This window comes from Drosophila montana, unplaced genomic scaffold (assembly GCF_035044405.1).
Source record: "Drosophila montana isolate Dmon_TW-CO22-7 unplaced genomic scaffold, ASM3504440v1 contig_2668_1, whole genome shotgun sequence".
Lineage (NCBI taxonomy): Eukaryota > Metazoa > Arthropoda > Insecta > Diptera > Drosophilidae > Drosophila > Drosophila montana.
Window position 1 is genome coordinate 715,648 of NW_026997535.1, and position 18,053 is coordinate 733,700.

General features: G+C 43.3%; 2 protein-coding genes across 2 annotated transcripts; one reads left to right on the forward strand and one right to left on the reverse strand.

Moving 5' to 3' along the window:
• Positions 1-1,090: 1,090 nt before the first annotated feature.
• dyl (dusky-like) lies at positions 1,091-16,640 on the forward strand. The gene is made up of 3 exons (XM_064683969.1): positions 1,091-1,285; positions 11,680-11,916; positions 14,437-16,640. The coding sequence occupies exons 2-3, from the start codon at positions 11,851-11,853 to the stop codon at positions 16,204-16,206; spliced, it is 1,836 nt and encodes a 611-aa protein (XP_064540039.1). The 5' UTR covers positions 1,091-1,285; positions 11,680-11,850; the 3' UTR covers positions 16,207-16,640.
• Positions 16,641-17,004: 364 nt separating this feature from the next.
• On the reverse strand, positions 17,005-18,000 carry Fdx2 (Ferredoxin 2). Its single transcript, XM_064683975.1, has 2 exons — positions 17,698-18,000; positions 17,005-17,630 (listed from the first exon to the last, which is right to left on the reverse strand). The coding sequence occupies exons 1-2, from the start codon at positions 17,838-17,840 to the stop codon at positions 17,291-17,293; spliced, it is 483 nt and encodes a 160-aa protein (XP_064540045.1). The 5' UTR covers positions 17,841-18,000; the 3' UTR covers positions 17,005-17,290.
• Positions 18,001-18,053: the final 53 nt, after the last annotated feature.

Below are 18,053 nucleotides of genomic sequence, written 5' to 3' on the forward strand. Positions count from 1 at the left end.
AACTTCCGATAGAGAAGACCCAATCCTAGATTTTTACCGCTTTATTTTACTATAATAATATAATTACAACAAAATGTTTTAATCAAAACATTTCTTTCAGCGCTAAACAAAAGACTGAGACAACGAACTTTTTTTATTTGCTAATTTGTTTTGATACATTTCTGCTTTTCTTTTGGGTAAGACAATGCACTCGAAAACACAAAATGAAGATATTAATTTATTTCCGCTAGACTCGCAACAAAGGTCACAATGATTAAAAAATAAACGAGTTGGGGCGCGCAACAAACAGTTAAGTGTATTGTAAATATTTAAACGCATTATGGCATTAACGATTGCATAACGCAGGCCATAATTTAATTTTCCAATGCATTGGCCAGAATAATAAGCAAGCGACATGGGCGCTCCGAGCTCCGTTAGGCGCTGAATCAGCCGCATCCCTTTGTGAATAACAATGGGAATTAGGCAATCGCGGCGACGCACTCGACGTCATCAGTTACCTTGACACGACGACGACGGCGACGACGACTTGCCAAAAACAAAGGCCCGCAGAAAGCGGGCTGAAATGAAAAGTTGCTACAACGGGTTCGGGCTCGGACTGGGACTCGGTCTCAGTCTTGGTATCAGTTTCGGTTTTCGTCGGGGCGCTGGTGCCAAAAAGAATAGCCGAAAACGACAAGTTTTGCATTTTACAACGCTTGCTCTCAGTATTCGTCGTGCCTCTCTCTCTCTCTCTCTGATTGTCTCTCTCTCTCTCGGCGCAACGACAGCGCTCGAGCGGAGCGGCAACACACAGAAAGGGGTCAAAACTTTCACGCGATATAAAATCTTGGTTAGCGATATGGCCGGGCCGCATTTTCATTTCAACTCTTGAGTGCGACGAGTCAGTCTCTGGCTGGTGCGACGCTGCTGCAGTCTGTGTATCGATTCCGAGTCCGAGAAATCGATTTCGAGAGCGAACGACTCGTCCTGAACACTGAACCAAACTACGCGTTCGAGCCGCGCGCCCTTCCAACCAACCGTGTGACCGAGTCTGAGTGCGAATATTACAAAGTGTGCCCAAAAAGCAAATGAAACAAAGAAAAACATAACAATAACAAAAACACACGAGCAACGCGCTTTGCTCCTGATATATTTTGTGCGAAACCCGAACAGATACAGCTTGCAATATAAAAGGCCCCAACCGAGCCGTTAAAACCCAAGCCCCGTGATCTACGCTCAAAGGCAGCCACTGTGCCATTATTTCTCAAAGGATTACAAAAACGCTAGGGATTAACATTGACTAAAGGTAAGGCTCGCAAAAGAAAAAAAGAAGAAGATATGGTGAAATGCTCTGAAGAAGTTTCTATCCAATATTATAAAGAAAACTTGTTGCATGAAAGGCGCTTTGAAACCAAGGCTTTTAACCGGGTTTGAATCGAACCGTTTCCAGCTGGAAACTCCAATCTTTGTTAAGCATAAACCGAAACTGAAATCTATTCATTGGATTTATCTAACAATATTTGGTAGATTCCGATTTTGGATGGGGATCAAATTTAGTCCGCATCTTGTATGTGAATCCCTGCCCGTCTTGTAAATACAAAAAGAAAGGAACTTAAATAAAATTTTATAAACATATGACAGACCAAAGCTTAAACCAAAAATGCTTTTAAGGATGCGGCAAACAAGCTTTACGAAGCGCACCTTAAGGCAGGCAGTTGGTTCGAACCGTAAACCGAACCAAACACATTTTTTTGCAAATGGATAGTTAATGAATTTTAGGTTCAAGCAAGGATTGGTATGGCAAATAAGTTTGTCAATATATATATATTATATATAATGCTGCTTTTGGCAACCTTTCCATTTTTAAGGTCCCCCGACCTCGACCCAGCTAAATAATATTTATATATATTATATTTATTATATAATTCGATTTACTTTCATTAAGCTAACAAGATGATATATAACTTGGTTCTGAGAAGCTCAACATAATTAGCTGAAGCTTTAATAGCGGAAATAGTTAAACTAAACATTAGCTGCTGGCGATTCTTTAAAGTAACCTAATCAGATTTGCAAATATGAATTATTTTAAATATTGAGAAAAAAATTTAACAAGATACTAACATAGTTTAAGATTAGTTAGCACACGTAATGCTAAAATCAATTATCAAAAATTTCTAAAACAATTGAAATAGTTGCTGCATATTTACTGACGCCTTCGATAGACGCCTCTACCTATTCACTTAAAGTCAGTTCTATGTAAGCCAACTAACGCAAGTTTATAGCCAGGCTGATTATAATAATAATGATTATAATAATAATCATAATAATAATAAGAATTATAACCAACTGTAGCTCCAATTGCGCACAAAAGCGTTGCAACATTTGGGAAAGAAAATCAAAGTGTTTTCGGTTTATATTTCTGCTAAGACTAACATGTGGCATGTGCACCTATTATATATAGATGTGTGTGCGTGTGTGTGAGAGTGCGTGTGTGTGTGTAGATTTGTCTATGATTGAAAGAGCAAAAGAAAGCAGACGCTAAACTTTCGTCGAATGCGCCGTTTGCCTTGGCGTGCAGTATGCGGAAATTATTAATAACAAAAGAGCCGTACTTGCTACACTCTCTCACACACACACACACACACACCTGGTTGTAGTTAAAAGCTGTAGTAAATAGCCGCTGAGGCGTGAAGCAGCGGCATTTGAGACTTTTTGTTCATTAGTTTAATTTGCATAAATCTAACCAATTTGGCAGCCACCCGCAGACGCAGTCAGCGTCAGAGCCAAAGCTAGATCCAGAGCCAAGTGCCACTTGCCACTTGCCGTGGAGCGGGTATTGGTACTGGAACTGGAACTGGAACTGGCTGCAGTTGCCGGCGCAAGAGTTCTCGCCGCTGTTTGGTGAAATTTCATCGCGTTTCGCGCGAATGAAAGTCTGAAATTGACTTGTGCCGCTTCTCATTTGCCGCTGCTGCTGCAGTTGCTGCCACGGCTGCTGCTGCGGCTGCTGCTGCCGCTAGTTGTTGGTGGTTTATGCGCCAAGCAACAGATACAGATACAGCTGCTATAACACTGTAGTTTTCCATGTGTGTTTGATTAATCTTGCGAATTGCTTTGTTCAAAAACTGCTCCACTTTGGCGCACATGAAAACAATTTCGCTGCGCACACACACAAGCCTATACACACGTTGGCAATTCGTAGATACTTTCGTAGCTGTATCTGTATCTGGCCAGCCAGCACGCGTGCATTGTGCTTGCACTTGCTGCCAGCCAAGTGGGTTGCGCATACGCAGCGTTGCCCGTCAGCCAAACGTGCTGCTGCCGCTGTTGCTGCTGCTGCTGTTGCTGGCACTTGTCATTTGCCCAAACATAGCACTGGCAATACTTTTAATTGATTCCATAGACACACACACACACACACATACATGCATACACACGCAGGTGAAAGAAGCTGCGCCACTTGCAGCGATATAATTACTGGTTTACTGGCTGCTTGTTGTTGCTGCGTCTGCTGCTGTTTGCCTTGGCTTAGACTTGCTGCCTTGGCGACAATTTTAAATTAACGGCAATTGTCTTTGCCGCCTGTACAATTTTCACGCAGTTTTTCCAACTCAGCGTGAACAACAAAAACTTTCATTGCCCAAGACTTTGGCAACTGTTGCTGCCGCTGCTGCTGCTGTTGTTGCAGTCGCAACATCTTCGGCTTGGTAGAGCCTGTTGACGTTAAAAGCAAATGTTTAGAATGCCAAGGCATGCCCGACCAATAACAACAATTACGCAGCTATTTTGTTAAGTATGCGAGCTAAAGCAGATTTTCTCCTCTTTCTAGTTGCGCCAAAAGCAAGGCAGTTATTATGTAGTTGGCTTTTATGAAGGTATATTATTATAAATATAATAGGAGCAGCAAATTTGTAAGAGTGTTAACTAGAAGTCAAATTGTTAATCTATAAATCACATTTAAAACAAGGCTGCAAAACGGGTTTAAGTCGAACCGGCTTAAAATCTGAGTTCCATTGCTTTATTTAAGCCAGATTAGGACAAAGAATGGCCAATTCTTAACCTGACCATAACCATATTTTGGTCAGAAAACAATTTTTTTCTTACCCTTACTTAAATATATGAAAATATGAAAAGTTCATCTAATTTGATCAAATATACCTATAATTATATAATTCACATATTGTTTTAACTAGAACGAAATTTGACGAATCCAGGTTTCAAACCATGCCTGGGTTTACGAATTTGATAAGCCAAGCCGAAACTTAAAGCGTGAAAATGAACTGCCGAAAACGATTGTTGGATTTGCAGTCATGATTTATAATCAAGTCGAATTCATGGCCAAACATTCAATCAAATCTTTAACACCACAGAAACTCATTTGCTGACACGCCCTGCGCTGCAGCGCCCTCCGCAGCACTGGATTACGCCCAATCAATTTTCGATTTTAAAGGAAATTTTTTGTAAATCATGCAAATCAATGGGCCGCTTTGATTGCGACGTATTAAGCCCAGCGAGAGTCTGTACAAATGCAGTATGAATTGTATGAGTGCTACTTAAGAGAGTACTCGTGGCTGCGGCATGTGGTGTGTGCAACTGTGGCAAGTGAGGCAGCCTGCTGACAGCAATTGTAAAGAAATGAAAACCACTTTCTTTGCATGCATGCCACAAAATACGCCAACACCAGCAACAACAACAACAACAGCAACAGCAACAACTGCAACTGCAACCCAAGTCAAGCCAAGCAAATTGCATGCGTTTTGTGGCCGCCGTGGCTGGCAGTCGGGGTCCAGGCAAGCGGAACACGCTGGCGTCAGCGTCTGCGTCGGCGTCGGCAGCACGAAATTGGGTCACTAATTATTTCAGAGCAAAATGCAACCGGCCCCCAGTTGCAGCCGCGCTGTCGAAGCCAAAGTCCAAGTCGCAGTCGGCGTAGCTGCGGCCACAGCTAACGATGCGTTGCGAGGCCACGTCGAGGATATGCAAGCACCGTTGCCTTGTTTTTTTTTTTCTTTCTCTTCTCTTCTTTTCTTTCTTTCTTTGTTGCCTCTTTTGCTTTTCGGCTTTTCTGCTCTTTCACTGACAGACAGCCGGCTGCGAACTGTGGGCAGAAAGTGCAAGCCCTTGAGTTTTTACTTTCATTAGCTTTGCAGCATGGCAGCAGCTGAAAGGACGGCGGGAAGAGAATGGTCGGAAGGGGGGGGGGGGGGGGGGGGGGTGCATTAAACCGGTTTCAAGTTCCAAGTGACCAAACCGAAATGCATGTCCATGTCCATGTCATGACTTGCCTGCAATTGGATGCTTTGGCGAATTTCGCTACGTTTGGTTTACCGTTAAACGAAATGGAAAGTAAAAATGGCTGCCCAAGCAGGGGAGGGAAGTTGTAAATTATGTTAATTGTGTCTCGTTTTAGCTGGGGTGCGCATCGATTGTTGTTGCTGTTGTTGTTGTTGTGTAGCGGTCGCTTATCTGCGATCCTGACTAACGGCACTTCTGTCAGTCATTTGGCATGTTTAGCGACGTCTTCGGTACAAGCTTTTTTTCATTGTTTTTATTTTTTGACCGCCATTGTCCAGAGTTGACAGGAGCCTATCTTCAATCTGCTAAACGAGGAGAAATCTAATTTGACACTAAAACTGAGACGTTTGTATATGCCACTGATCTAATAGATTTTGGGGCAACTTCGCTGACCACATTTTAAACATGTCTTTTAATAGAATAAACAACATCGAGGAGGACATTGTATTTTCCGTCCGGAAAAAATGCTTCAATAGAGAAAAAAAACACACATAAATAAGAAGATGAAAGTTACAAATAGAATTGAGAAAGAGGGAGAGAGAGAAAGAGAGAGAGATAGGGAGAGAAAGAGAGAGAGAGAGAAGGGGAGACAGACAGGAGGCGAGAGAGACGGAAAAAGTAATAAAGTTAGCTATTGTTAAATAGAAAAGAAATAAGGGTTAACGTGTTTGGGATGAAAAATCACTGAACGGCGGGGAAGAATTTTTAGACTTTTTATCAGGTTCTTAGTTATCAGCTAAGTGATTTAAGTTCAGGCTTGGTCAGTAAAAATGCGAAGATATCCAATAAAGATTAGATGGATGGAGGGTTCAGAGAACAAGTGGTACAAGGTACTTTACAATAAGATTATTTTGAAAGTCTTACGGATTAATAAGTCTTCAACGAACTTTCAGGTATTGGATCTCCATCTGGGCACTCTATTAAGGGGGAGATGAATGAGGGAATTCTGTGAATTCTTGCTATTCTACTGGGATGTCAGAGTGGCGGACGACGGGGCTGATGTGGCTAATGTATTATACCTAGCCTTGGTTTGAAATACACTAAGTGTTCCCACTGGATAGCTGTCATTTCACAGATTCGACTTGCAGGGTTCGTTGTTTAAAGAAAGCTTGCTGGTTGCCACCGTCATCCATTGCAATTGGCATATTAATGTTGCACGCCCATATGCCCGCCCAATGTGTCGCTCCATTTAGCATAGCTGTCCATATCAGACATATGCAGATGGTTTCCACTTCACTTTTCACTTTCCCTATATTTGCGATAAATGCGTTATCGTGTTTTTTTTTTCAACTTTTTCGTCTATTTGTTGTGCGCTACGCATATGCGAAAAATTTCACGAAAAGCGCTGGAAAAATGAGTGAATGGAATGCCGCCGCGGCGGCGTGGCATGCAACAATTTACTTTCATTTGCCACGCAGACACACGTCTGGGCGGACGGGGGGTTGCTGACTACTTGTCTTTTGGCCTGGGGCCTGCGGGCGCCTTATCACTTTTTAATTGTCGCCAACTGTCGCGAGCTACGAGCTGCCGGCGCCAAAAACTGGAGCATAGAAAACTAATTGTCTGCTCTATTTTACATAATGCCTGGCAAAAAAAAAATACGACAAAAATATTGTGCTTGTCCGCACAGATATGGCCAAGACGCATAGCTGCGGGCGTTTGTGAAAACGCAGCCAAGTTTGTTGCCTAAGTCATTTGTTTTTCCAAGCAGACTTTTTCTAACAATCATTTATTTAATTTGTCATTTTTAATTGAGTTACATAAATCATTTTGCTGGCCATTTATACAGCCAATAATTATTTTCGTAATTTTAAAACAATTTTTATGGCTGTCTTGTCTTGAGATCTTTATCAATTATGCTGGCACGCGTCGGCCAGGTTAAGAGTCAAAGAAATACTCAACTCGCAACTGGCACAGTTTGAGACACTCACAAATACCCTTTCGCGCAACACGTTTGCGAGCCGCTAACAAATGTTTTGTCAGCTGCCGCAGATCTATCTGGAGAAAAAGTTACTTAATAGCTATAAAAAAAAAAGTGAACTGAGGCACATACCACAAAACGAAATGAAACGTAAATTGCCCCTTCACTGTCAGCCAACCAGCTAGCCAGCTAGCCAGTCAGCCAGCAACAAGCGCACATGTAAACCTTGGTGGTTAACATTTTTTTTGTTGCTGTTTGCTTTTCTTTGGCGTTAACAATTTCACTTTCACAGCATCCGACTTGCGGCCGCAGTTCGATATAGATATAGATATTGGCATAGAGACTGCCGCTGGAGACATGTGTTTGTAGTTAATTACGCATGGGGCTTCAATTTCTATGCCACAATGGCAAGTAATATCGATCATTTACGGCGCAGCCACAATGACAACGAATTCTGCCTGTGTGTGTGTGTGTGTGTTGAGGCATCTTGTTGTAGTTGTGGCACCGTTACCATTTCAAGGCGATATTAAAAGCAGCAGCAGCAGCCGCAGCTTCACACACAGCTACACACACACACAGCATCTGCAAGCCAGTGAAACTTTTACCCGCCAAGCGACAACGACAACAACAACATCATCAAAGCAGCAATCGAAGTGGTAAACAAAAACATTCCAACACATAAAACTGACAAAGACCCAAAACTCTGTTTCGAGTTCTGTTTTTTTATTTTTGTATGTTAAGCAAAACCTGTGCACGCCCATTGTTTGCATTAGCTTTGGGCTTTTGGAGCCCCAGCTCGAACTCTGGGCTTGGTCGCTGGCTCACAGCTGTGCCATCTGTGTCATAAGCAAAAATTTGTCAGTTTTGATGTTGTTTGATGTTGATGTTGTCTATCGTTGGCGTGCTCAATTAAGCAAAATGTCCGGCCTGTGTCGCTGCCACGCCTTCCGCCCCTTCTAGCATTCGCCGGACATTTGCGTCGCCCGTGGCATTGCCAAAAGTGTTTGCAGTTTGCTTTTGGGTAGTTTTGTGAAAGCGTTCAATTTAATTAATGGAAATAGCCAAACGGCTGCCACCAAAAACCCCATCACGAGCTACAAAGAAATTAACTTGAGCTAACATTAAATGTGTTTGCTGCAGCCAATTGACAACAAGCATGGGACAAGGATTGAAGCTTGATTAACGAAGCTGCAAAGCTTTTGCTTGTTATTTGACTTGGGCTATCAAATTATATATAGATCTGTAGATAGTATTCTGAATTAATATGCGACCAGCATGTGATTGTTTGGCATTGATTGCTAGCCTTAGACATCATCCTGCAATTCGAGTGTCATGAATGGAAACGCATGGTTCAAAACAAATATCCGGCTCATCTAGCCCAAATTGTTGGTCATCAGAGCACGAGCATTGGCAGCCACGTAAATTATCAAGAATTAGAACAAGCCGAGCGCTAGAGTTATGTGTGTTTGTGTGGAGTACAGTGGTTCACCTAGTTTGCTGCAACGACAACGACGACCAGTCAAGGAGACAGCTTCGATTGTCATTTCAATCAATAGACGGACGCCGACTTGCGCTCCCGCTCCAAAAGCAAACAAACAGCCCACAAACAAGCCAATAACAAACAACAACGACAACAACAACAACACGAGCAACAACTTTTCATTGCATTTTCACTTGCTGGCACTTTTCACATTATTTAATGTTTGCCAGCAACAAACCTGAGCTGAGAATAAATCGTCTAACAAAAGAGCTGCAAGTGCTGGCAATGTTGCTTCTGTGGCAGCCAGCCAGGCCGTGTGGCATAGGCTGGCTGCTGGCTCTCGCTAAAGCTTATAAGCTAATTAGTCAGGAACTGGCTGAAAACAAAAGTTCGCACCTTTAGGTATACTCTTTTTTTCTTTTGTCTGACGGCAATGATAACGATATGTAGAAATGCCAGTAAACAGTAATTTGATTGTGTTAATTAAAAAAGAAAACAAAAGACAGCTGCAACAACAACAGCAACAACAGTGGCAGCAGCAGCAGCAATGCCCTTATATGAAAAAGAGATGCCAGACGAAAGCTCGCTGGGAGTGCGCATGGCAAACGCCAACTTTCACTTGCCTTATGCCAAACGAGCAACAATAACAACAAGCCACTCATCATCAGCAGTTACACATAACTACAAAACAACCACAAGAGCAACAACAACAATAAGCAATAACAATGCGCATCAAGCACGCTAGATGAGGCAGGCTCATCAGATGGCAGTCAACCCCACGAGCTGCCTAGAAGTCATGTATGATTAAGGCATACCCTACAAAAGAGCGTGGCTAACTAGTCAAGCTGTTGGTCACAACAAGAATAATGCTTAATGATAAAATATCTAAAAAAAAACTGTCTTAGTCTATAGCGTATCTATTCAAATTATGCTACTTGACACTCTTTGTAGTGTATTAATAATAATATTTAATTTTTCTTTAACACTTTTTTGTATCAAATACTTTTAGGGATTATACAAGTTTTAAGCATCCAAAATGTCTCACTTAGCCAGCTGTAAGTGTATATAGAATTCGTTGTGCTAAATATATAACTTTATCAACTTGAATGTAACGATTAGAGCCGGCATTGATAAGGAATCTTCATTTTGCTGGCTGCTTGGGCAGCAATTAGCAAAAATTTCGCTGCTTGTTAATTGCCAAGTTTGTGTCTTAAGTCTTTCGTATGCAAATGGGAGACAATTTTGCTCGGGTGAAAATAGTCGAGGAAGAAAGTGAAGCAGCAGTAGCACCAAAAAGCGCCGTTAAAGTAAGAAACCCACACACACGCACACACGCACAGGCACACACACATACACAGGCACACACACATACACAGGCACACTCACACAGAGGCACACTGACCAGCCCCATTCATTGAAGTTCTTTTGGGAGCATTGCGTAACGAGCCAGTCAGTGGTCGTGGCTAGGGTCAGCTTAAGCGGCGTCAGCGTCGACGTCGCTGCCGACAATGGCGCAGCACAGCGGCGCAGCGTCCGTTACTGTCTCAGTGGGTTAATGGTACACTTGCTCAACGCTGGAGAGCCGGTTTTATTTATTTTTTTCTTTTTTTAGCCTGCGCGTCGATTTATTGCCGCAGCTTGTTAAAAAGCCATTTACATGGGGTGTGCTCGGGTGTCGTACTTTTCGGCTGGCCGGTGCCATATGATGGGCCGCTGTTACCATCTGTAAAAGTAAAACTGCCCGCTACAACATTCACCAAGGCAGCCCAAAAACTTACAAAAACAAAAAAGACTCAACACTCAGTCAAGTGAAATGCGACGCAGACGCCGCTTACTTTTTTTTTCTTAAACAACTCCCCCCAGCCCCACTCGTCGGCAGCCGGCGCGGCAACCTGAGCTCAGCAGCTTCACTTGGAGCTGTGTGAAAGCTGCGCCTCTGATGCGGTCGTCAGTCTCAGTCTCAGTCGCAGCCAGAGCCGCAGAATCGGCCTCAGTCTCAATCGGCAAGCAGACGAAGACGCAGGCGCAGCGGCAACGTCTCCAAGTCGAAGTCAACGCGCGGCACGTGAAATGTTTAGCGTATGTTAACACAATGTTAATGCTATGCTAGGCCAAACTGTAAAGTAAGCACCATGGAATACAAGCACACAAATACAAATTAATGGGGCCCATAAAGTGGGGCCAGCCACTGTGAAGAAAACTTGCAACTGCGTTGGCGTTTGGCTTCTTGTTGTTGTTGCTGCTGTTGTTGTTCAGTGCAGCTCCTCCGTGTACTGTTATAGTGAAAATAGAAAGTGGTTCCTGTTTGTTGCCCGCGAGTTTTCATTTGCTTTACATAAAATGCAGTTTCGGCGACTATAAAAGTGTATGTGTGTGTGTGCGAGTGTGTGTGTATATATATATAGTGACATTTAAGTGCTTTTCATGTTATGAGCATTAAGCTATTAAAAGTCTGCTATTAATTTCGGCTTATTGTGATTACAACGTCTAATAAAATACTTGTACATTATATTTATACAAATTTAAAAGCTCCGATAAATTAAAATATATAAAAAATATTTAAATATTAAAAAAATAAACATAAAAGCATTTTAAAGTTGTCTTCAAAAAGCTTAAGGACTATGATGGGAATTTACTACGAATTTAAGGAGCATTACAAGTTGAAAGTGTTTAAATTTTTGGCATTAAATTTGACAGAGCATAATAAAACCATCTCAGAGTCAACAACTTAGAGCTTTTAATTAAAAAACTACAAGACAAATGACAAAACTTCACTAAAAAAATGTAAATGAAGCAAAAATCGAAAGCAGAAGCCGATATATAATTAAAGGACAAGGTCATAGAAAACATGCAACACCCTGTAAAATATGAATGCTGCTAATACTAATGTTAATGTTAAATGCTTAGACAGTTAAGAGCATCGGCCTATATACTCTATGCAAAACTACACACCGTTTGGCTGCATTGTTTACCCTTGTTCCCCTTTCTTTTCTGCTACTTACAGAAAGAGACACCAAAAGATCAACAAACCTGACAAGAAAGCAGCGAGGAACACGAACAGAGACGAGCAGCAGCAAAAATTCAAAACAAAACGGTTGGCTGTATCAGGCACCGATTCGGCGCACCGACAGACACACGGCTATATAATCGAGCAGATTTATATAGCAGCAGTAAAATGGGACACTATACGCGACACAGTTGCCTCTTGGCCTTAGTCTTGTGCCTGGTATTCAACACACAGGTAAGTCCCCCTACCCCTACCCCATACATCCAGCTTATTTTGGGAAGAAAGTGTTGACGTGAACTTTACAAGCCACTTGTAGAAATGCAGATCGATGTCCGATAGACCAATCAATATGATTTCATTTCAATTAGGAAACACCAAACGCTATACAGTTAGAGTGGCCCACTTAGAAGAAGAGAAGTTGAGAAGTTGAGAGCGAGCGGCGAGTTTGTTTCTTATGCAAAGCAAGCTATAGCGGATTCGATCACTTTCGACGCGACGGACTACCGTTTATCAATATACAATTCAATATCAATTCGAATGCAAATCAGTGCGAGTGTCCATTGTGTATGGCACATTGATGGATTGACCAAACGTTCAGCGTATATAAGATGAGCTGTAATGCTAGCGGTAAAGCTGAGATCAATGCGATCTTTGCGATACGCACAGGCGGATATGCGGAGGCAGAAGAAAGGCAAAACAAAAAAAAGTGCAATAAGTGAGCTGCCGTCGCCGCATTAAACGGCACTTGGCTGATCAGTGTAATTACAAGCAAGAGAGTGTGCGAGAGAGGGAAAGAGATGGAGCGCTTAACTTGATCTTAACAGTGGCGCTTAACAGCCGTTTAACAGCCTGCAAAATGTTAGCCACATGAACGGTCGCCAATCAAAATTACTTTTTGGGGGTATTTATGCCGCAACTTGGACGCGCTTTCGTTTGAAATGCATGGCTTAAACGAAAAACGTATTTTTCTTGATATGCGTGCATGTAAATCAAGCCAAGTTATGGCTTATTTATGCAGCCATTTAAGCTGCATCAATCACACACACAGCCAATCGTTAAAGCGAATATCTTGTAGATGCAATCGCGTCACGGAAAATGCCAGCTACTAACTGGCCAGCAATTGCAGTGGCTGTAGCTGTGGCCGTAGCCGTGGCAGTCGCAGCGGCAGCTGCGTGTCTGTATTGGGGCAGCGAAATTGCAGTTATGCTCTGATTTGTACCAGTTTTGACTTTCTTGTTTATAGCGCATTAATACATTCAGATTGCTATATTATTTATTTATCGCCAGTTTTCTTTAGCGCCGAGTGAAATGCAGCAGTAGAAGTGGAAAAACTTCAGTCCACAGATACGCATCGAATGCTGTCTTTAGAATGTCTTGTCTTATATCAAAAGCTATAGAAGTTGTACATATTTCGGTGACGCTTTTTTATTTGATTTTCGTTTTGTTCGTGGTCATTTCACTTTCAAAATCAACTCACGACAAAAGATTCCCAAAAATCCACAGCGTCATCGTGTGCCGCTGACTTGAACTTTCGATTTTAGTTGGGTTGTGCCCAGAAACAGACGGCAGAGAGACACAGACGCAGAGCGTTACATCCGTTTCCCGTGCACAGCCAAATAAAAAGCCATAAAATTATGAACCGAATGTGAAACGGGAATGAAAAGATACACTGAAAAGAAAGCGACGCAATCGAGTTTGTTGTTACCAAGGGTGGTACCAGAGCGGAGAGAGGGGCATACATAAGTATATTGCTGTCTTATGCAATGGGCCCTGCTTTCGGCTTAGGCAAACGTGCTTCGCTCCGGCGGCCATTTAATTTCAAAATATATAATATGCTCTGCAATTTTCAACGCTCTGGCACGCTTCTTTCGAAAATTTTGGTGACGATCAACTGGGCTCCAATTGCATAATCCGCTTCAAATTAAATGACAAAATAAGCAGCCAACCATAAGCACAAGTTTTCCGCAATCCCAACAAATCGCAGATCTTAAAGCGCACGATTATGGATCGTTAAGAGCTTTCATCATTGGCAACCTCTGTCGAAGTAATCAAGTTTTCTGTACAAATATCTTTAGAAATATATCGTAAAAGCAATTTTAGCTGGTGGCCAAAGCAACTGCTCTGATAAAAGGGTCTGAAGGAACTAAGAAAACAAAAAACCAGAAGAAAGAATGCCATTTTCCGATCAATTGTTTTTAGAGATAGGAGCTGTTTCTAGAGCTATGTTAATACTAGTATGGTTTAATAGGGTTCTGCAGACTTGTAAGAAGAATTATAAAGTTCACGGCTAAATTTGGTCAAGATATCTTAAGAAACATAAAAGTTTTCCATATAAAAACTTTTTTATGTTAGATTTTTCCTAAAGAGCTATATAATAGTATATGGTAGTCAGATGTGTATGGCTTTTGCTTTATTGTATACGCCAAGATATCTTAAAAAACAACGAAAATTCGTCATAAGAAAACTCAAGGAACGGGCAATCCTAAGGCAGCTCTATATGATATAGTACTCCGATCTGGCCGATACCCATACAAAGTTTCATAAACAAAGTTTTAAGACTCGAGAGACTGGTTGGCATTAAAATAGACAGACGGACAGATTCTATGCCGAACGGTTGCTGATACTGATTAAGAATATATATGCTTAATAGAATGTGGAGATTTCTTGGAAAAATATAATACCATTTAAAGAATATCAAATTGCAAAGTTATCTTAGATATATTACTTACTCATGAAGTTCTTTTACTCTGGCAGCATCTCTCGGTTCACGGCGATGCCTCACACATTGAATCCGCCGCACTGCCACTGGAACACAGAGCGGGCTACGGACCGCCAGCGCCATCGCCCATTTATGGAGCACCACAAGGCCCGCTGAGCACTGGCGCCACCAATGATCTGTCCGAGGAGGCCTGGCCGCTGGCCAGCACCAATGACAGTCCTCAGATCAAGCATCTGCAGGTGCAGTGCGAGAAGACGCACATGCGGGTGAACATTGAGTTCGATAGGCCCTTCTATGGCATGATCTTCTCCAAGGGTTTCTACAGCGAATCCCACTGCGTGCACATGCAGCCGGGCACTGGCCATTTGAGCGCCACTTTTGAGATCTTCCTGAACAGTTGCGGCATGAGCAGCTCGGCCAATCATAATGCGGCTGGTTATGGTGCACCGACGCCCTCGGGCAGCTATGTGGAGAACACGATCATTATTCAGTACGATCCGTATGTGCAGGAGGTGTGGGATCAGGCACGCAAGCTGCGCTGCACCTGGTACGACTTCTACGAGAAGGCTGTCACCTTCAGGCCCTTCCAGGTGGACATGTTGCATGCGGTAACAGCCAACTTCTTGGGTGATAATCTTCAGTGCTGGATGCAGATTCAGGTGGGCAAGGGCCCATGGGCCTCCGAGGTGTCGGGCATTGTGAAGATCGGGCAGACCATGACCATGGTGCTGGCCATCAAGGATGACGAAAACAAGTTCGATATGCTGGTGCGCAACTGTGTCGCCCATGACGGCAAACGTGCTCCCATTCAGCTGGTGGACCAAAACGGCTGTGTTGTCCGACCCAAGATCATGAGCAAATTCCAGAAGATCAAGAACTTTGGTCCTTCTGCATCAGTGGTCAGCTTTGCTTACTTCCAGGCCTTTAAATTCCCCGACTCGATGAACGTGCACTTCCAGTGTGTGATCCAGGTGTGCCGCTACAATTGCCCAGAGCCCAAGTGCGGTCCCGGCCTGCCTGGCGGTGAATATGGTCTGCCCCAGATAGGCGGCAATGCGCTCTCCGAGGAATACGGTCCACCAGAGGCCTACGAACGCAACGATTTCCCATTGGGTGGCCTCCCACCAGCAGCTTACCCCGATCCACGTCATCCTGCTGATGCCAGCGGCGCCTACTCCGAGAATCAGCCCGATGTTGTGCCCTCGCCACAGGCGCAAACCTCAGCCGTAACCACAGCCGAGTCGGCAGCCAATGCGGGCAGCGGTCCGGCCAGTTCACAGGCGCCACAACCGCAGCAGGGCAATGGCAACAGCAACGAACTGGGTCTGCCGCCACCACCGCTGCCTGGCCAGCCCGGTCTATATAGCACCGTGAAGCGCAAGGATGACCTGAGCGCTGGTGGCAATCTGGTTTCGCTGGGCGGCCGTCCACGCTCCGTCGAGGGTCTGGATGATTTGCGCGGCGTGCGCCGGCGTCGCGACACCATGGAGATTGTGGTGAAGCCACGCATCTACAAACGCAACGCACAGGAAATGACCGACGTGAACACGAGTCGCATCATACAGGTGGTGGCGCCCGGCGATGTCAACTTTGCGCTGAACAGCAATGCCAGCAATGAGACGGTCGTCATACAGTCGGCGCGCTCCGCCGATGCCGAGACCATTTGCATGTCCGTGCCCAGCTTTGTGGGCGGCCTGGTGATGCTGCTGCTCGTCCTCGCTGTGGCCTCTCTAGTCGCCGCCTTCCTCTTTGTGCGCGTGCGCCACTTCGATCGCAAGGGCGCGGGCATGGCCTATGTCAACTAAGTAGAAGGCAACACACACACACACACACGCACACGCACACACACACTAGGTATCCACGGCACCATCATCAGCACGGCGTGAACAGAAAACCAAATCAGTTTTATGTGCACTTATCTTCATCCCGTCACCTCACACTAACTATTTACTTATTTATTATTTAACTTAAACTATTTATTATTTTTTTCTTTGATTATCGAACTATTGAGTTTTTCCTTTTCCAAGCGCTCGCTGCGTATTCGTATGGCAAGGTTGCCTTATCTGCATAATTCTTTAGTTATTAACGAAGAGGTCGAAACGAAAATAAACGAAATTGTGACGTCATTTCTCTCATTGTCAGATTTGTTAAGTTTCAGTTATACATAAATAATTTAAAGCTATCTAAATTACGCGTTTAAATGTTATCATAAAAGGCACAGCGGCAAAATGGAAATGCTGAAAATCGTTTAAAATAAGTTAATATAGCAGATGTATATATTAAATTATTTATTTATTACTTTATCTGATAGCTGCGAAATAATAAAAAGTTTACTTTTATTAAACACTGTGTTTTGTTGTTGTTGGGGCGGAGATTGGTTACAGGCAAAGGTGCAGTCAGCTATTTTTCAGATTAATTCCGACATTTTCAGGAAACTAAAATTTTAACGGTATTCAGCCAGCTTGAAAATGAGATTTACCTTCTTTTTTTTGAAGCGACAGTTGGGCAACTCCAGCGTAGGCGGAGCAGGTTGGAGTACCCTGTAGCAAAGTTCAAACACAGAGTTCTTGTGTATATCGAATTAAGATAATCGAAAATGTATATTTTATGAAAATAGAACTTGACTTTACTTATTTATTTACGAACACATAAATATTTACATTTCTCTTTGTCTCTTTGTACCTAAAAACTGTTATACATTGCCAAAAATCAACTAGCATACAATCAAATTCATTTATGCACGAATCTACAATAGTCGCCTGAGCTTGTTAGTGTCCGTTGGGACTTTCAATACAAAAGATTTGTTTGAATAATTGTCTATGAATACGTTAACTAAACGAAATAGCACTCAAAAAGTAACAAATTGTAACAACTGTTGGGGACGAACGCCTACGCAGCGCGTGCATCGTTTATTGTGGCCGGCACTTGCACCTCGAGGCCGTCCATTTCCTTGGTCAGCGTTATTTGGCAGCCCAGACGTGAGGTGTCCGTCAAATCGTAGGCCAGATCCAACATGTCGAGTTCTTCATCGCCGGGCTTATCGGGCAACTTCTCGTAGTCGGGAACTTTGAAAATAAGATGGCAAGTGGAACAGGTCAGGGTGCCTTCGCAGGCGCCAAAGCCGTCAAGATCCACATTGTTGTTCACCACAACGTCTAGCAGCGAGTCACCCACTTTGCCGGAAGACTTAATCCTCTCGCCGCTCGCTCTTACAAAGGTCACATTCACACTGCAACCAACAATAAACAATTCATTAGTTTTCCCTCGGGCGTGTTTGTTTAATTAATATCACTTACACATCTTGTTGCCTAAGTGCCAGACCCAGCGAGAAAGTGCGCGAGAAATTTGATGGTCCAGTTGTGCTGGTCAAACTATTTCGTAGCCAAGCGTTACGCAGCGCCAGCCTCGCTGAATTCCTGATTGTGTTGATGACTAGCATTTTTTTTTTGCAAAACCTTGATTCTATCTAATCAGTTTACACACAAGCACCCGCGCTTCCCCCGTGGTTCGGGTATATCTTCGACTTAATAAAATTGTAAAAGAGGCAATTAGCAGCGCGTATACGTAGTACACGCAACAGCTCTCTACTGTAAATAATTGAGGGAATTGAATAGCTGACAGGTGGAGTCAAAGTCATATGGGCATGGCAGAG